This window comes from Ictidomys tridecemlineatus, chromosome 2 (genome assembly GCF_052094955.1).
Source record: "Ictidomys tridecemlineatus isolate mIctTri1 chromosome 2, mIctTri1.hap1, whole genome shotgun sequence".
Classification (NCBI taxonomy): domain Eukaryota; kingdom Metazoa; phylum Chordata; class Mammalia; order Rodentia; family Sciuridae; genus Ictidomys; species Ictidomys tridecemlineatus.
Window position 1 is genome coordinate 26,095,806 of NC_135478.1, and position 18,845 is coordinate 26,114,650.

Sequence of the window (18,845 nt, forward strand, 5' to 3'; positions counted from 1 at the left end):
AGTACCTTAAGTAATTCCTTTCTCTTTCAAAAGGATGAAATTGGCTTGTACATTTCATTTGGAAAGGTGGCCTCATTCTTCTAGAACAAAAATTTTAAACACTTGACAATGACAGATGAGCATCCTCTTTCTGGGGGAAAAGCAGGTAATTTTCCTGCTTCTAAGTTTTCAGCAGGTTGGAAACAATCACAAGACGGATACTAGTGACTGAGAATATACCATGTACGCAGTGTTTCTGTTCACTGCCCTGTGATGGAAAGGTAAAGCTCACTCCCTCACATTTCTTTAAAGAAATGTGAACCTGTACTATCTGAGGTTCACTGCTCTTTTACACAAAAGGAAGAAATGTTTGCAGAGACAGAGGTGCCCACTGATTTACTTTCTCAAGAAGAACAGTTGCAAATTCTTTATGAAGAAAAAATAAAAATAGAACTACAAGAAGAAGAGGAGAGAGGACCTTACGGTAGCATTATGGCAGTACAAACCATGATGTTTTCTAAGCTATGAACACAGTAAAACTTTTAGGGTACAAGGATGAGCAATACAACACTAGGTGTATCCTACATTTCAGTATCAGATCTATTTCTTTGGGCCATTTATGTGAGAACTCTGGATCCTGGAGCTGGGAGCAAGATGGAGAACTTAAGCAAAAATTGCCCTGGTGGAATGCCAGGACTTTTGTACATCTATGTCTCACCTTCTCCCACCCCGTGATTCTCCCCACTCTCAACTTCCGTGTGTCCCCTGTGTACTCCAGACACTGAAGGGGTGAGACACTGGGCATTCCAAAAGTGACTTTTGAATAGGGTGCTCTCCAGCCAGATTGGGCTGAGTCTGGGTATCATCCGCACAGACACCATCATGAACTTTCAGTAGACCTCCATCCTTGGCTTTCCATCAGATTCTGATGGGCACTCACCCTTATTCAGATTTACATCTCCCTCGGTTTGTTTAGTGTGTGACCTCTTCTCTCTTCCTATTCCAAATAGACTAACACAGTAAAATGAACCAAATGACAAATACAAATATCAAAGCATTCCGGGGGTTTCTGCTCACAGGGGAGATGGCTAATCTTTAGGGGAAGCCTCATCATGCCCAGTAGAAGAATCAGTTCCCAGTTAGGATACGGATCAAGAGATGATTTTCCTCTGCAGAAGAAGAGTTTCAGATGCCTCTCACTCCTACCGTGAACGCAGCGCTGAGAGCAGCAGAGTACCCACCTCCAAGAGTAAGAATCTCTTGCCCCTGATGACATTTAATAGCGGCAAATCTTTTTAGAAGGAAGATTGGAGTCTGCAAAAAAATTAAAAATTTTTGAACTTGAAATAAACACTGAAGCTGAGAACTATTGAGGAAATAATGGGAAACATCTAGAGAAAACAACCTTTCTAAGTAAAGAGGAGTTTAGACCCAATAGCCTGGGAAGAAGCAAATAGTTTTTAAATTGGGTGGAAGCAGTGGCATCCATAAGAATCCAGGAAAAAAAAATTAAGTGGTAACACAGAAGTGTTCTCACATTTTTTTTTTAACAAGGGAGAATGGGGAGTTGATATCAGTTTTCATTGCATGTTGTATGTCGATACTAAATACATTGTGATGGAGCCTTGTCAGCCTCCCCCTGCTGTCTCTAAATTCAGCTGTCTTATTTTACCCTGAGAGATTTTACTTATTGTGCTTTGTGATGCAGCTTAAGATAGGGCTTTTGCTCTGATGCAAAAGGTTATGTCCAAGAGAGAAAAATAAGATAAGCATCTCTAAAGCTTTTCTATGTGCAAAGTCTAGAGCTAGAACTCATTTCTGATTTATCCCAATAATGTTAATTATAGGTATAGCTCAGTGGAAAATCTTAATTATTATTGTGTTTATCTCTAGCTTCTTAATAAAGAGTCTTTTCAAGTCTAATCCATCCTACTTTTTGAAGCATACGCTTCTTTATGAGCCATAGCTGTGATCACATTACCCTGTGTTCAAAAGTTTTCATAAGCCACTCCTTGCTTGTTAGCTCCGCCAGGCATTCAAATCCATGCCAACCAGGGATACTGTGAGATTTTTAGGACTCATCGCTTTATTCTAGCTAGTCACCTCCTATCCAACTCTCTTGTATTGTATTTTGATTTTTTTCTGCATTTATTTCTTTTTATTTTAGGCATTTTTTTTCTAGTCAGGGTTATGACCCACTCATGACTACCCATCTCTGCATGCCCCAATTCCATCTTTCCACATGGTACAGAACAAAAGCTTCATAAAACCATATCCAGAAAACATCTTTTCCTTCTCTCAAATCCTATTTTTGTGCTATTTTTCAGATGTGACCTATAACTAACTTTTAAATTAGTTTTTATATACTGACATAATTTATCCTGAAAATTTCTGAGCTTCTTAAAAGTAAAGACTCCATAGACTATGATTCAAAGTCTTGAAATTAGTTACATATGCAATAAAAGCATACTGAACAAATTAATGAATAAATCACTCTTATTCCCTTTAACATTCACATGGAGTGTTAGAGTCATTAGAGACAACTTTATACTTGTATGACTATATAATAGGATGCATTGAGTTCTTCAATACTAAAAATTTAAAAATAAAGATACAGAAAGCCTAGAACTATGTCAATTCCCTTCAGCTTCATATATCCATTGGAGAAAATACTGAGATAGCACACAATAGAGCAGTTGCCAAAAAGTGATCTAGCCAGAAGTGGTGTTGTGGCATTGCATTCTGTTACTGTTGAAATTAAAATAAAAACTAAATCTGTACTGCTAGTTTAGGATTTTCTGCTATAATTTTAAAGAAATGTTCCTTACAATATTAGTCTTTAAATTTATTCTGTGAACAAAGGATATTTTGTTCTAATAACTTTGAGAAACTATGCCAATTATGTCTCCTTTTTGGAAATTCATGCTATTAAGTGATATATTAAAGGTTTCCAGAAACCAGATAGCTTTTAAAAAGATCGTTTAACCTTGATTAACCTTGTCTCTCAATTAGAATTGCTCTTCAAATTGTCTGCTTCATATTACAATGATAAATATCCCAGTGAAAGAATCTTCCATGAAAAATGTTTTAGAAAATAGACATTCTACATTTATATAAAATATTTGTAAATAAAATGATCATTGGGCTACCAAACCCAAAAGATCCACTTTAATTACAGCTTTTAGGTTGAAGTATTTACAATATTTTGTTTTTGGTTCATAACTGATCTAGGTGCCCGAGATCTAAGTGCTGGGGCACAGGTGAAGGTAGACCTGCAACTTTGTTCATTTGACTCTTCCAACTATGTTTATAATTAATGACATCAACTTATTCTATACAGCTGGGTAACATTCTGTCTTGGCCACCTCACACCCTATGGGAATATTTTAAAATAATAACATGATCATGGCTTAAATTCATTGGCATCCTAGTTAGAATATTTAGTTCCAAATATTAAAGAGTATCCAAGAGAAAGTTTACAAGTATAAATCTAAGTGTTTTAAATTAGTTATACCTTTGTTTTGAATGGTGCCACATAATCAGTATATAATCTACTATATAATGACATTTTGCTGAATAAGTGAATGCATAAATCATTCTTTTATATTCCTGTAGAAGGTATAGATCATTGAGATAACTGGATCTATTTATGTATTCCTATATCTAAGTACTCATATACTTATTAGATTATAAACTGAATAATCTGTAATTCAAAATATGATGTGATAAAATTATGAGCCAACAAGAAAATAATTGAATGCTTTCTAAAGAATAAAGTTTGAAAATGCTTTACAAATACAATTATGTTTCTATAGTCACCTCAAATATTCTAATGGAAAATAACTGGAGGAATAATGGAATATTTGGAATATCATAATATTAGAAGTAAATATTTATTGAAAATAGGGAAGAAAGACTGTTCAAAAGTAGTATTCAAATGGACTTATTGCAATATTAAATGTCTAAATATAAAAGACTACCACACATGGGGTAGAGTGGTCAAAAAAAAATAAGTAAATAAGCCCTGACTTTTTTTGTTTGTTTCCATCAAAAAGAAAGCTCAGTAATTCTAAGAATTATTAAAGAAAATAACAAAAATTTCCCAAAATTTCATTGAGAGGAGATAAATATTCAAAAAAGAGATAAATATTCAATCTCATATTTGGATCATTGAGTTTGAGATCAGAGAAAGATCAGAAATCCAAAAAGAGAATATATTATCCATGTTAGCCAAACCCCTCTTTCCATTAGGGGAAGATTATATTTGTGCAAACATACTGTCCTTCCTCAGGTCAACTCTTGGTTTAATGGCTCAATTAAAAAAAAATAGAACATCCTTTTTTATAACACTTTTCATGATCAGATTTATGATGAAGAAATAAATAGACTGAGATTTTGAAAAGTGGGACAAATTTTATAAGGAATGATGGTAATTAGACTATTTGTAAAAGTTCCCTTTTAAAGGGAAAAAGAAAATGATAGTATGAAATTAAGGGATGGGAATCTGTTAAGCAGAGTTTTAAACTGCTTGCCTCCCCACACAACTAAACAACATGAAATTGGCAAATCTAACATGGAGAGTGTGATAATACACAAAACAATGTGAATTTTCCAGATGTACTTTCCAGATGTGCACAGCTATTGGTCACAGTGGTCTTTGGGCAGGGAGTATAAAACACAAAGCTGACAATCATTGTGCTATGAGAGTAAAGTGAGAGCTGTGAGGTTTTATTTCCCAATCAAGTATCTTTCAGAAGGTTCAGAGTTCTGTTACAACTTTTCAGAGGTCATCATAACTCAGTTTTAACTGAAGAATCTATAAGGAACTAAACACATTGGGATCAGATAGCCACAGGCTTCTTCTAAATGTCTTCACTAGTGTTCTAGATCTTTATGACTAAATCATTGCTGTATTGATCTTGGTACTGGGGCAAACATGAGCATCTTTGAGTTACTGGCTCACTGTCAAAACCAGAGGTATTTTCCATTGTATGGTCCAATGTAACTGATGGAAATAGACTGTGTGTCTTCTCATTTTCACCGAAGCAAAGGTATCTTATTTTCCAGGTATGTGGTAGAACTCCAGTGAAGGGAGAAAGGGCTTGTTAGAGGGCTGCTGTTACCAATGACACTGAGTTTCCTAGTTGGTGAAGTATGGCTACATGCATTCAACAGTGCTATAATACCATTTGAAAGTTACATGCTTCAAAATGTGACCTTGATGAATGAATCTTATCTTTAGGATCCCTATAATATTATGACAAAAAAATGCTGTTGGTTGAGAGTTTGCCTATAAGACTCCTAATGTGATACTAGTTCAGCTGCAAATACCTAGAACGTGTTTTTGTTCGTGTACTAAAATTGTCTTTGAAGAGGATAACAGCAACACATCAAAAACACATATTGAAAAAGAGAGTGGAACAAACTGGTGGTAAAAACATGACCTTCCTCCATAAGGTCAAATAGTTTTATTTTGATTAAACACTACAATACAGTATATATGCATTAAAAAAAGAAAACTCTATAATGTATATAAATTATTCCTTCCATTCATCAATTCTTCTTTTCTTTTCCATTACAGCTTTGGTACAATGTGATTCAGTATATAATTTTTAAATACTTTTAGCATCACAAACTCAACACAAAGTACAAAACTAATCCAAATGAGGGATATTATAATCTACACAGTGGTGTTCAGTGGTAGGAGAAAATCTTACCTCGATGAATTCATGTCACTAGCTAAGCTATAAAGGCATACCTAGCAGACATGACAGAAATATGCACCATTAACCAGCTAACATGTGTATTAGTCTTTGTTTATTTTTTTACAGAATACCAGCAGCAATCTTTTGAGTGTTGAGTGAATACTTAAGTCCTCAGCCAGTCTTCCCAACTTGCTCCTCTTCCCTTAAAGGCCATGAGTAATAGCTGATGAAATAAACCACAGCCAGACCTCTCAGAATTTGACCTGCCAACCGGCATTGCTCATACTTGCACAATTTGTCCTGCAGCTGGCCGACATCACAGGGACAGTGCTGGAGGGGCAGTGTGGACCAATCAGCCTAAGGTTGTTCTGAGGGTTTGGCGGTGTAACGTTACAGTAAACAGGCATTCCAGTGGCCGGGAGTGACCCTTGAGCTGCCTGGTTAGGTAGCATGATTGGCTGTTGGTAGGACTGCTGGGGCAGTCCTTGAGAACCTTGCGTCATTGGCACCTGGAGAAAGACACAAGTAAGAAACATATGTGAAGAGGCTATTCTGATGTGTCAATGAGTAAGACGGTGTCATGAAACTTACTCAAGCTTTTGAGTTAGACCTTACAAGTCACTGATCCAACTTCTGCCATTTACCAGCTATTTCACTTGGGGAAATTAATTTATTTTCTCTGATTCCCTAATCCAACTGGATAAGGATACCTACTTTAAAGAGCCACTGAAGGACTGCAGGAATGGTACAGAATGTAATGTCTGGCAGGCAGTAGATGCTCATAGGGTGTTAGCTCTGAGCTTCCTTCCCTCCTTTGTTGATGTTCTCCTGGTACTACAGTCTGAATCTCTCATGCTGGACGTCTCTCAGCTTGGAAAGCCATGCATATCTTTAGTTTATGGAGTCTCCCATAATAAGTGGGGCTTTGTACCTGATAGGCTAAGGTAGGTTCCACGGAACCAGAAGAAACTGGTGCAGCTAAATTTAAGATTAAAGCACTGCACTTCTTCCTGTGTTTTTCAGGATACAAATTTCTATTTCCAGTGTATTTCAAGATATAAATCACAACAGGGTGCATAACCCATTTGAAATACACAATTGGTTTTAGTCTATATAATGCAGTTGTTAAACCCATAAGTGCCCTTTACGTAAATCTGAGATATCATTTAAAAATCTCTCATAGCTTAAAATTATTGTAAAATAAAATTTCTTAAAATTAATACAAAAATGGAAAATCATCATGAGGAATTTCTACCAATAAGTAAAATTTCAATAAAATGCCCCAATAGAACTTCAATGAATTTTCTTCCATGAATAGGAAGTTAATATGGAAACAAATTTAGCAGGGCATTCAAAATCCCTGCCATTACAGAAACAGGTTTCCTATTTTCAACTTGCCTTTTATAATCTTGATTCAAAGTCAACTAACAACAGTAGTAGGCCAAGCACCTACCACCCAGCTAATTACCCCAAACAGGAAAGTACACACAGCTTCTACTTTGGCCCAGTACTACTTTGTAATCCACAGTTTTCCAAACAGCTGGTGTGCACCTGATAAGAAGACATGGTTGGGTAGGAGACCATTACGCTTTGCACCGGAGTTCCTTGCTGGCTGCTCATCACGCTCTGACTCTGTGGTGGCTGCTGCACTCCCATAAGGCCTTGGAATCCCTGCTGACCAGACAAGACTGGCTGATAACCTGTGAGGAAAAGAAAAGTGAGCTTTTGAACTGGTGGTGCCAGGAAGAACACCTCGAGGTTCCAAGAAATAAGAACACTTATTCAGAAGGCCATCTTCAGCATCTCAATCTCTGTTATCATGAACATGTTATCCAGATGTTAATTTCCTTTAATTTATTTTTTATTATTTTTTTTTACATCGAAGAGCAGACAAGATTACAGATCCAAAAAGTTTGCTGACATTTTGATATTTATGCAGAATGAGCCCATGAGTACATGCGATGAAGGTAAATTCCTCATGACAAAAGGACCGAGGTCTCTTGACATAAGTTGGCTGCTAAATTACACTTCTCATATTTGGCTTTTTTTTTTTTTTTTTTTTTGGTTTTCAATGACATTTGGAAAATTCACAGTTTATCAAGTTTTTTTTTTAAATTAAATTTACTTATTCCCCTACTATCCCACTTTCCTGTAATTACCTCATTTCACACAGAGACTGTCAAATAGCCTATTAACTCTGGATCACTTGTGTTTTTCCATGTCTTAGTGAATGGAATGACCTCGCCATCCTGAGTAAATAAATATCCACTGCCTTAGACAAAAGGGCAACAGGAGGTGAAAGGTGTGCCATGCTTTCATTCTGCTTCACCACCAGTTCCTCGAAGAAAATTCTGGTCAAACATACTTAATAAGTGACCAAGTACTAATTACATTAATAATGTAGAACATAACACTTTAGAATTTCTGTTTGTATCCTTCTGGGTGGGTCAGTGGTTAATTTTCTTTTCTCTCTTTTCAAAGTGGACTGGAATTGATTTGTTTCAGTTATTTTAATTGTCACAGAGTGGTTTTAAATGCATTTTTCTTTTTTGGTGGTGCTGCAGAATTGAACTTAGCATCTTGTGTGTACGAGGCAAGTTCTTTTCTTCTCAACTACACCCCCAAACCTAAGGAACTGTGAAGTATGTTTATAGATATTGGGAAGATAGTTATGATTTAGGTGAAAAAGACACAGTGATAGAGATATTAGAATAGGGTCCCTTCGTCTTGTTTCCAGAGCTTAGAATATTCACTATACTGCATAATTGAGAATAAGTAGAGCTGCTGTCTTAACACAGTCCTCTGAGAGAGGAGAATTTTACAATCCTAGAATTTTTTTTTTTAACACAAACATTGGGCTAAGTTTTACAACCAGATTATAAAAATGAAACACAAGGTTAAAAAACACCTAAGCAGTACACAACATTAATAAATAACATGTTGAATTCATGTGCGGGCCTTAACTTAATATTAAAACAGGATAAAATTATAGTCTTTACAGGAAAAAAAATACTTTGTTCTTCTTTGTTATATAAAATATATATTTTTATTCCTTCCAGAAATATTGTGGAAACATGGCTTGCAAGTAGTTAGTGAATTAGGAGACTGGCTCAATCCACCAAATGAGCTAGAAACACAGTGTCCTAAGTATGGAATACCTGAAAGGGAAAACTTGGGGACTGGCTGGTTGTATTGGAGGACCTGTATGGAAGTATGAAAGACCTGAAAGGGAACACTTGGGGATATCTTGTCTGTATTTACAATGGGAAGGTAGAACCAGTGGTCACTTTAATTTACCCTTTGTCCTTCATTATGTGTTCCCTTATCTCACATTACCATGAATTACCTGAATTCATCTCACAAAGGTTTTGACTTACTGAGTTATTTTAATCTCTTGTGCTATCCTATGGTTAAGGATAATGGCCAATTGCCCTCCAGCTTCATTCTGACGATCGTACACAGTCAAAGCTTAGCACCCTATTTAAGTCTAATTGTATCAACCCAATGTGCTATATAACTAAAGTGTTTACAGTTTATTCAGTAAAGAAAACATCAGTAGACTCTGAGAAAAAAATGCAACTAAGGCCATATCACTGCTAAAACTACCTATTAGAAGCCCTCATATGCAGAGGTACTTGAGAAAAAAATTCTTTTAACATGGATTGCAAAATTAATATTAATTGGTTAATATTATCATTGGTTCTTATTCTAAATCTTCCTTTCTATTTCAAATAGCCAATTGCCCTGAAAAAAAATATGAGGCTATTTTGCCATTTCGTTATGACATTATTCTAAACCACATCAAGTGCTTTGTAGCATGAGTGATTATATATATATATATATATATATATATATATATATATATACACAGCTTAGTATGGCTAAAACTTATGACCAACAATCTACCTTTCCACTTAACCCTATAGCAAACAGCAAGCAACGTGAACTCACTGTCAAGTGCACGACATTGTGACTATCATAGAGTCTCATATCTGGCAAAAGAGTCAAAGTACAGGTTGAAAAATGAAAGAAACATCTCACTATTTTGGGGCTTGCATGTGACAATATAGTGAAGACCCAGTTGACCTCAAAGGATCTTTCGCAAAATACACACAACCACTCAGCAAACGAAGAGATAAGAGGAAAGGAGAACAGAGGACAAGAGAGGAAACAGAAACTGGGGTGCCCCAATGTCTCAAAATTATTTATGTATTTGCTTAATGAACCCTTACATCCTTTCTCAGAGTCCTTTCATTCAAAAGTAAACTGAGGTGAGAAATAAGAGATTGATTTGTTACACAGCCTCTATACCAGAATAGAGATGTTAAGACAATCATACAATCAGAGCATCTTGGGAAGAAGAGGAAGCAAACATCCAATAACATTCAAGGAGACAAAAAGCCAGGAGGTTGGGTGGCCCCCTCCCAATAAAGACAGAGAGCCCAGAAGAGCAGGATCCCTCTCTGTGAACCCAGACTCAGCTGCACTACAGTGTCTCCCTCCGCGGCCTCCTCTGCCTGGTGATTTGTGAGCTTTAATATTCAGTTATGCATAGCAATGGACTACCAGCTCCGCACTGGGGTCCCACAGTAAACACACTTAAGGCAAATAAGGATTTATGTGGGGAGCAAATACTCTCCAATTTCAAGATGAAAACCTAAGTGTAAGGAAAGTTCAATTTATATTCATGAATCCCATTCATTTCTCAATTCGCTCTCCAGGCAAGAAATTTACATCTGGTATGGTTTAATTGGGGAGGGGGGTACGGTATATGCTCGTTTCTTTAAATTATGTCAGGGAAGGTAGGTTGCAGGATGGTCCCTAAGACGGGAGGCAGTCCGGAATGTGAATCTGAGCCCTGTTCCAGAAATAGATAAATAGAAATGAGATAGCTGTGACCTAAGAATGAACCAACAGTGTCTGCCTGGGACACTGCACACCCCCAAGGCAGAGATGGCAGTGCTGGTGGCAACCTGCTTATCTTGTCTATTCAAATGAGAAATGTGTTCTGGTTTGTCAATTCTTAGCTGTGAAATGACAACTTTTTCATATTTATTGAGGATTAGCAAGATATAATGCATCTTACAAAATAGAGACAGCAATAGTCTTGTGCCTTGTAGGCTTGCTAAGGAGATGATAAAGACATTAGCTATTTTTATTATTTCATTCTCAGTCAAGATGGATTCAATTTTCAAGTCACATGTGTCATTTATTTTCTGAAAGTAAGAAGGTTAGGAATGGACAAATGCCTACTAGCAAATAAAGAATGTACTCTGCTGGAATGGAGAAGCTATAAAATTTAAAATGTCTGCATTGTATAAATCTGGAAACTGAACAGGGTTTCTGCCAAAGTACAACAGTTGTTGAACGCTTTTTTTTTTTTGTAGTTTGAGGATAATTTGTTAATATTCACACAAGGAAATATTTCTCTTGATGTAGCCTAATTATGAAGATATTAATTAGGCAACATAAATTGGTAAGATTGTGACTGACATTATTTTAACTCTTATTAGTACTTTGTTACAGATACAAGATTTTGAGAAAAAGTGAAATGACAAAGTGGTAACCTGTATTTGGGAGTTTCTGTTACCCTTGCTCTTGCTGGTTATAGAGGCTGAACATCAGGAAAAGAAGAAATAAAACAGTGAATTTCTTAAGAAGTTAGCCAGTTCTTGCTTCCCCAATTCATCCAAGCAGTGTAATTTACATGTGTGCTTATTAAGTGAAGAATTCTCAATTGGTAGAATATCTTTTCAAATGATTAGATTTAATAATCTTCTTCAATACAACACTTGCTCGGCTTGGATGAACCAAGGTACAGATATTTCCCCTAGTTTCTAAGGAATCATCACACTGCTTGCTTCTGAATTCAAACCATACTTTGTTCAAGGTTTGAGGTAAAATTACAATAGCTCAGCAAATTCTTGAGTGTGACATAGCTGGTAAAGAATATGAAGAAGAAAAGTGTTTATCCAGGACTATTTATTCTCCTTTTGCTACAGTTTTATAGTTTGTGCATTTTTCTGCTTCCCAATATCCACCTAGTTCTGTTTCTTGGCTTCCTATCAGTCTCTGTACACTTTCATCAGCTTTGAAGATTTACTATTATAAATCAGCCATATGTGTCGATCACTGACTCTAAACCAAACAGTGAATTAAGTGCTTTTGCCATGACAATCTTGAGAAGCAGTCACTATTGCTAAACTCCTTTTATGGAACAGAAAATTGTAACTTAAAAAGATGTAGTAACTCATCAAGGTCACACAGCTACTGTACAGGAAAACTAGAATTTACAGTGTGGTTTTCTGACTTCGGTGTCCTTGCTCTTGCTGACTGAATGGATATACTAGTCCTTATTCATTCTTCCAACTCTCACACCCCTAACATTATCTCTTTCATGGAGCAAGTATTCAATGACCATTTATTGCATTAATTGTTTTCTCAATAGGTAACAACAATTAAGAGGAAAAGAATTACGCTTCACAGTTAGTTGAAGAGGATTCTGTTAGTATCAAAGAAAGAATGGAAATCAAAGGTAGAGAACAACTGCCCTGTGGAAACCAACTCATACCGCTCAATAACTGTTTTAAAAACTAGTTACTCAGGTAGTGGGACACCAGGCAAAGAGGGTGAAGAGTTGGGGGGGGGGCTTCCAAACTGATTCCAGTTCTTTGGTTTATTTTATTAGCATCATGTTATCTGATATTACAGTTTTCAATTACTAAGACCATTTCAAATAATGGCCCTCCTCACAACTTTTAAAGAGAATGCATATTTACTCCATTCCCCCCTCAAAAATCATCTTAGAAATCGTAAAATAGAAGGTAAACATAGTTCAGTTCTATATGAACCAATTCAGTCCTGTGACTCTCCCAAGACAACTGGCTATCCCTAGGAAATTCACTTGGCCTTCAGAAACAAAGACTGTTCATCGTATTTGGAAGATAGTAATAGGCAAGGGAAAGAAGATTAAACAGGGATTCTGCAAAACAACTTAGAGTATCAGGTGAGGGCCTGGAACAAGATCCCCCAGAATAGCTGACTGCATTTCAGAATACCTATAAACTGCTGATTCTGCTAACACACTAGGTTTGTTCCCAAACCCCAAGTTTTATTTCACTACTAGGGCACTGGCTGTAGGGTGGGAAGTCCTTCTGTTTTATCTGCTTATATAGCTGTGGTGTAACCAAGTAGCTTCAGACAGGGTGAGCAGACATGGAGCTTGATATCCTAGGATCCCTATGGTTCTTGAAAGAAATCACTGCCTTTCGCCTCAGCAAGGTGGATTTGGGGAAGCAGCTGTTCCTAGACTATACTCGTTCCTCGTGTGAAGTAGAGGATAACATCAGTAATTGTACTTACCTGGAGACCATGGGCCCTGAGACACCAAAGAAGCTACCTGATTTCATTAGCATGCCCTAATCTCATACATACCCCAGGTTATCATCCCCAGGAATTATAGTTTCAGTGAGGACAATTTTGAAAAAGACTGTTGTGACTCTTTTGAGGCACTATGACTCTAGGCCAATATCCCAATTTATAAGACCCCAAAACTCTAAGTAGGACACTTGAAACAAGAAAGCATCATAGACAAGGTTGAAAGACATTTTATTTTTAAATGTGCTAAAGATATAATATCTTACACGTGTTAAGATACAGGCTAAACATACCTAGTTGGGAAGTCATAAATAGGTACTCTTCTGTTTTTATATGTGAGGTGAAATTGTAAATAATGGTTCTATCAAAAGAGGGAGTGCAAGAAATTGCTTCTATTTTTTTTTTCCTCCTGTTGAAGCCTAATACAAGTTCTTTCATCTTTGATGTCAATGCCCTCATTCACCTTCTGTATTGGCAGGTCTCTGAATCCATCCTCTTTCTTTTCCGTCAGCATTTATTATTTAGTGGTTTTAATTCCTTAGGAACATGCAGCAAGAATGGCCTGCAGGGAGCCTGCCTGGGAATGGAGGTAATGCAGTCCACGTCCCAGTGAAGACCAGTCCATCCTAATGAATTTGAGGGAAGCTGTGACAGGCCCTAAGTGGAACCAGCCTTCCTGAAGCAGTAGTTTTTCTTCGTACTTGCTCTTTTGCTCATTAGCTTTCACACTGCACAGAGTGTAATTCTTAAAAGCCTCTTTACTGTCCCCTGAGAACATCCATGCATGGGTCATTTTCTAATGGCAGTACACATCAGACGAACCATCCTATTACTGCAAGCTCGGGGGCCTCTTCACTGCAATTATACCATCCTGATCCATGTTATCACAAATACAAAGCTGGTTTTCTTTCTCTCTCTTTCTTTCTTTTTAAATCAGGGCAAACATGAGAGACACTGTTAAATGACTAGAGGAACAGATCATGCACAGAATTTCAATGAACGCCTCTCAGGGAAGCAACATTGAATTCCATTTTAAATGGAAGAGGCCGTCATATTATTGAAGCAATGCTCTGAACTTTCCTGGCCCAGAGTGCTGTGCTGACAGCCAGAGAGCTTCAACAACCCAGAGGGAAAAAGGCTGCCTGAAAGACTCACAGACATTTTACTTTCTTAATTAGGTTGAATGGCTTAGAAGAAAATGTGGCATTCCTGCACCTCGACCAGCAGTGTTAATTGTGGACATACTTAAAACCCACCTGGGTGGCAGGAAACTGCTGCTGAGGTGACACAAGAAACTTTTCCCCAGATCATGCTTGGGGCAAAGTCAAGATGGAGATGGCTGTAATAACTGGCTCCAGGATAATAACCCCCCTGGTGGTTATTTCCATTGATGAATTGCTATTGACCAGCTGACTGGAGCAGGATAATCATGAGGTCAAAAGTCACGGGGTCAACATCATTGTGATCAAATTACTGTCACTGTTGCTTGGCTACAGGGTATAACCCAGTCCTGGCCAACTATCTCAAAATAAGTGCTAGGGTCAGATTCAATGTATGGAAATTTACCCATCACTACAAGAGGAAAACTATTTCATAGGCAACAGATAATGAATCCAAAAGACCCTTTTTACATAAGAAAGCCCCTTGCATCATGATGCCCAGTCAAACATAATTATCTCCTTAAATTCTAGACTGACAGGATTCTTATCCAAATGCTATTCTAGTGGTAGATTCAGCAGTAATATTGTTCTAGTGTTAGAGTCTACCAGGAGGCAACATCAATGAGCTAGGGCAGAGACCATGCAATTATGAACTAAGGCAGAGGTGGTAGGAATGAGAGAAAGGACACAGAGAGATGCTCAGGATATGACCTGTCAGAAACAGGATCTATGAGATCTATCCCACATTTGTATCACACATTTGCTGGACATGAAAAGAACTAATTGTACCGTAATCATAATTATTAGTGCTGTGCAGGAAAACTGGCTCTTTGAAGAGAAAGAGAGGTGGGTGGGGAAGGAAGGAAGAAAGGAAGGAAGGAAGGAAGGAAGGAAGGAAGGAAGGAAGGAAGGAAGGAAGGAAGGAAGGAAGGAAGGAGGGAGGGAGGGAGGGAAGAAAGGAAGGAGGGAGGGAGGGAGGGAAGAAAGGAAGGAAGGAAGGAAGGAAGGAAGGAAGGAAGGAAGGAAGGAATGAAGGAAGGAAGGAAGGAGAGAGAAAGGAAGCTCTGAAATTTGTAATGCTTGCTGATTTCCCTGGTGTCAATTTTCTCACCACAGCTGATTTCAAACAACAAAGAGCTTAACATCCAAGTTGACACAGTACTTGATATTTTTAGGAGCTGGGTCTTTGAACTAGCATGAGCTACCTCTGGTACACCTCTGCCCTAATATTCGACATCAATCAAATTTGCAATTCATTTAAAATTTTGTTCTATTGGTCTTTCCTGCTACAAACTTTATTGGCAGTTCTTTGTCATTTGGTACAAGAATAACTCCTAACAATCAAGCACGGTATTTACACCAGTGGTGGCAATATTCCCTAAAGAGAAACTGGTGGTTTGTACCACCAGTCTTAGATTCTCAAAACCATTGAGTACTTCAGGTGCTTTACTTCAGGTGTGCGTGAGCCATTTAGGAAATATGTCATTGAAACCTTCCAGGAGGTCATTTCAAACAGTGTATTAGAATATGAGTTGATGTTTGCTAATGGAGTGGGGTCAGGTGGGAAGAATCAGGACAAAAAATAACAGAAACATAAGGGCATAAGGGTCAGCATGTGCCAAGCCCAGGAATGTCAAAAACATGTCCAAAGATGATGAATATGTAGAGATGGCAGCAGATTAGCAATAGGCAGAGATAGTAGAAGAGGACAGAAATGGAGCTAAACTCAAGTCCTAGGGCCTTGAAAATCATGCTATTAAATTGGACCTTATTGTTGAAAGGTTGGGCACCAGGCAAGGTTTGTAAGCACAGCAGTAAAATGACAAGACAGCAACTTCAAAAGGATTCTCCAGGAGACACTGGTGAATATGCATAATTGGAGACTGGTGGTCTAATAGGCAATAGCAATAACCTAAGACAGAGACAATGAAGACATGAATTAAGGCAGAGGGAACAGGGATGGGAAAATGGAACGCATCAGAGGTATTTAGGATGTTAGAAATGTTAGAAATTGGCATCAGTGAGCTGCAGGGAAGAGACAACAGGAAATCTCCAGGCTCTGATTTGGAGAAGCAGGTAATTGTAATTCCTTAGCTGTACATGCAGGAGAAACAAGTACATGGAGATGATCAGCAAACACATGGGCAAAAGGGTCTGAGCTCAGGCAAACTGACTGGCCCTAGATTATGTTTTACCTAGCTCATTAAAGCCTACGGCAATAATACACCTGAGCTTGATATAAATTTATGTGTTCTACCAATAACCAATATTTTCCAGCAGGGATTCTAGGCTAACAATTTTTAAAGTGGTGATTATAATTAGAATTGGACAATGTGACTTCTGATTCCCTGTTATTCTGTATTTTCATTGGTATTGCAATAGATGACCCTCCAGCAAAGCCTCTGGGCCCCAGATGATGTCACCGACAGGAGTAAAGAGATACTTTCTGTCTCCTTACATAAGCAACTAACTCAGGATCAGTCTTGGTAACAGCAATAAGGAAGATGTTTAATCTCATTGTGTAGAGAATTGTTATTTAAAAGTGTTTTTTTATCTGGATTAGGCAACACTCAGAAGTCTGCAGGTTTGCTCACACAAATCTAATGTGCCTATTTTTTCAGCTGGCTGGAATTGGAAGTATGGTCAACACTTAAATCAGGTTTCCTATTAATTAAAGCGGAAGTACAACAGAAGGACAGATGGTCTGTCCTGAAGATTCTTCCAATCAGCCCTCAAGGGCAGACTGTCTCTACCAAGACAGTGCAGTTCCGTTTTTTTTTTTTTTTTTTTTTTTTAATGGCTTGCTCCAGGGTAGCCAGAGAAATGATTCAGATCCTTCACTTGTTAATTTTACCCTTCACCCCAAGGCCTTCAAGGGTAGTACCTGCTTTCCATCATGGTTAAAAGTGCTTTATATGCACTCAAATGGAGCAAGAGCACTTTAAGATGTCAGGAGTTCATTGCCTGAATTTCCTCATAAGGCTGCAGGAGAGCTCCTCCACAAAGCCCACACAGCTCCCTAAACCCTCAGGAGGAGGAAGCCCTCTGGGCTGAGACCCCAGCAAGGTGAGACTGTGCAAACACTGAGTCTGTGGGAGCCTAGCCTGGGCCTCACATTTTAGCCTTAATGGGACACCAGTTAGACTTTGAAGCAAGCAACAGAGTGCTATTCAAGGCCAATCCGTGCACAGTGAGGTATGCACGCTGCCGTCTCAGAGCTCTGAAGCCTCATCGCATTGCCTCTCTGCCTCTGAATGCCCACTTCCTATCCCACCTGGAACACTCTGTCCTCCTGGGTCAATGGTTCTGAAACCCAAGGGCCCACTGAATGCCAAATCCCCACACCAAGAGATTCTGATTCAGTAGATTTGGATTGGGGTCTGAAGTTTTGTATTTTCGACAAGTTCCTAGATGATGTTGAAGCTGCTGGTCTGGGGACTACATTTTGGGAACAACTGCTGAGCCTTTAGGAAGTGGGTTCACTTATCTGAAGTGAGAAGTCTCAATAAACATGTCTTCCCTGAAAACCTATTTTTCAATCCGAGTATTACCTTTCCCCTCACAGAAGAAGAAACAGGGTCCAGCAAATCAGATTCTATGGAGCCCATCTTTTCTCTCTGACTTCATTTTACTCATCTGTAAAAGGGACATAATTCTCTGCTAAGGGGCATCAGGACGGGCTAATGTCCCTCTTGTAAAACACATATCACTTGGTTGGCAACGGGCGATAGATGGAATTAACCTTCCTTTGTTCTTTGCATGCTCTGCTTGCCTACTATGTCTTCAGATCTTGTTTTTTCACCTTTTTTTTTTAGGTCCTGTTTCCAACATAGCCCTCTACAAGAGGAAGCCTATTTGACACATTTCTGCCTGTCCTTGTATTCTACATTTGGTGCCTCATAACAGTCAGTGATTATGTTGATAAAGAAACCTCCTTATCTCCCTTGCCCTACAAGCATCCTGCAAAGGGACATAATGGAAAATAAGCAAACAAACATAAACTTGAGAGAAAATAATGAAGAAGCAATGCACAGTGAACAGAGCCTGAAGCCCAAGGCATGAGAGGCAGCAGAAGGAAAATGATTTATCACCATCACAACAGAATAAAGAAAGATCTGGACAGGCAGCAGCTGTTTTCTCTTGTCCTCCTTGACTCTGGGAAAAACTCCTTCTAACAGCAAATCAGGAGGACACAGCATAGATATCTAATTCCATGTCGTCTCCTTGCTGGGATGAGGGTGATGATATAGCACCAAAGTTGGGAAGGGAAGGGAAAATGCATCTCAACAGGATTCTGGCTGGTATTCTCACACCAGTGAAAGACCAAATCAGATTATTGCAGCCTTGTGCTGTTTAGGACACAACTGAATTTGCTGGCCAATGGTTGTGCTCCATTGGACTGCTTTCACCTTCATTTGACCTAAAAGCAAACAGCACTCCTGGACTCTCTATGTTCCTTCATATAAAGCCCTTATTCATTGCTTTTCTGGCCTTCTCTGGGGGTCTCACTAAGCCTGTGTCATTTGACCCAAAAATTAGCAATGAATCTGGAAATATCCTGGTACAAAAAGCTCTGGGTGATGAAGCTACAGGTCAGAGGACCCAGAAAGCTTCCTGCACAGTA

General features: G+C 38.3%; 1 protein-coding gene across 25 annotated transcripts in view; it reads right to left on the bottom strand.

The window, feature by feature from the left end:
- Positions 1-5,405: 5,405 nt before the first annotated feature.
- The window catches only part of Arpp21 (cAMP regulated phosphoprotein 21), a 150,205-nt gene continuing 136,765 nt past the window's right edge, over positions 5,406-18,845 (bottom strand). For all 25 annotated transcript variants that reach the window (XM_040289958.2, XM_040289959.2, XM_078038162.1 and 22 more), the window contains 2 exons: positions 7,236-7,384; positions 5,406-6,193 (listed from right to left, as the gene is read on the bottom strand). In XM_040289958.2, the coding sequence (XP_040145892.1) occupies positions 5,936-6,193; positions 7,236-7,384 (407 nt within the window). In that variant the 3' untranslated portion in view covers positions 5,406-5,935. The remainder of the gene's footprint in view (positions 6,194-7,235; positions 7,385-18,845) is intronic.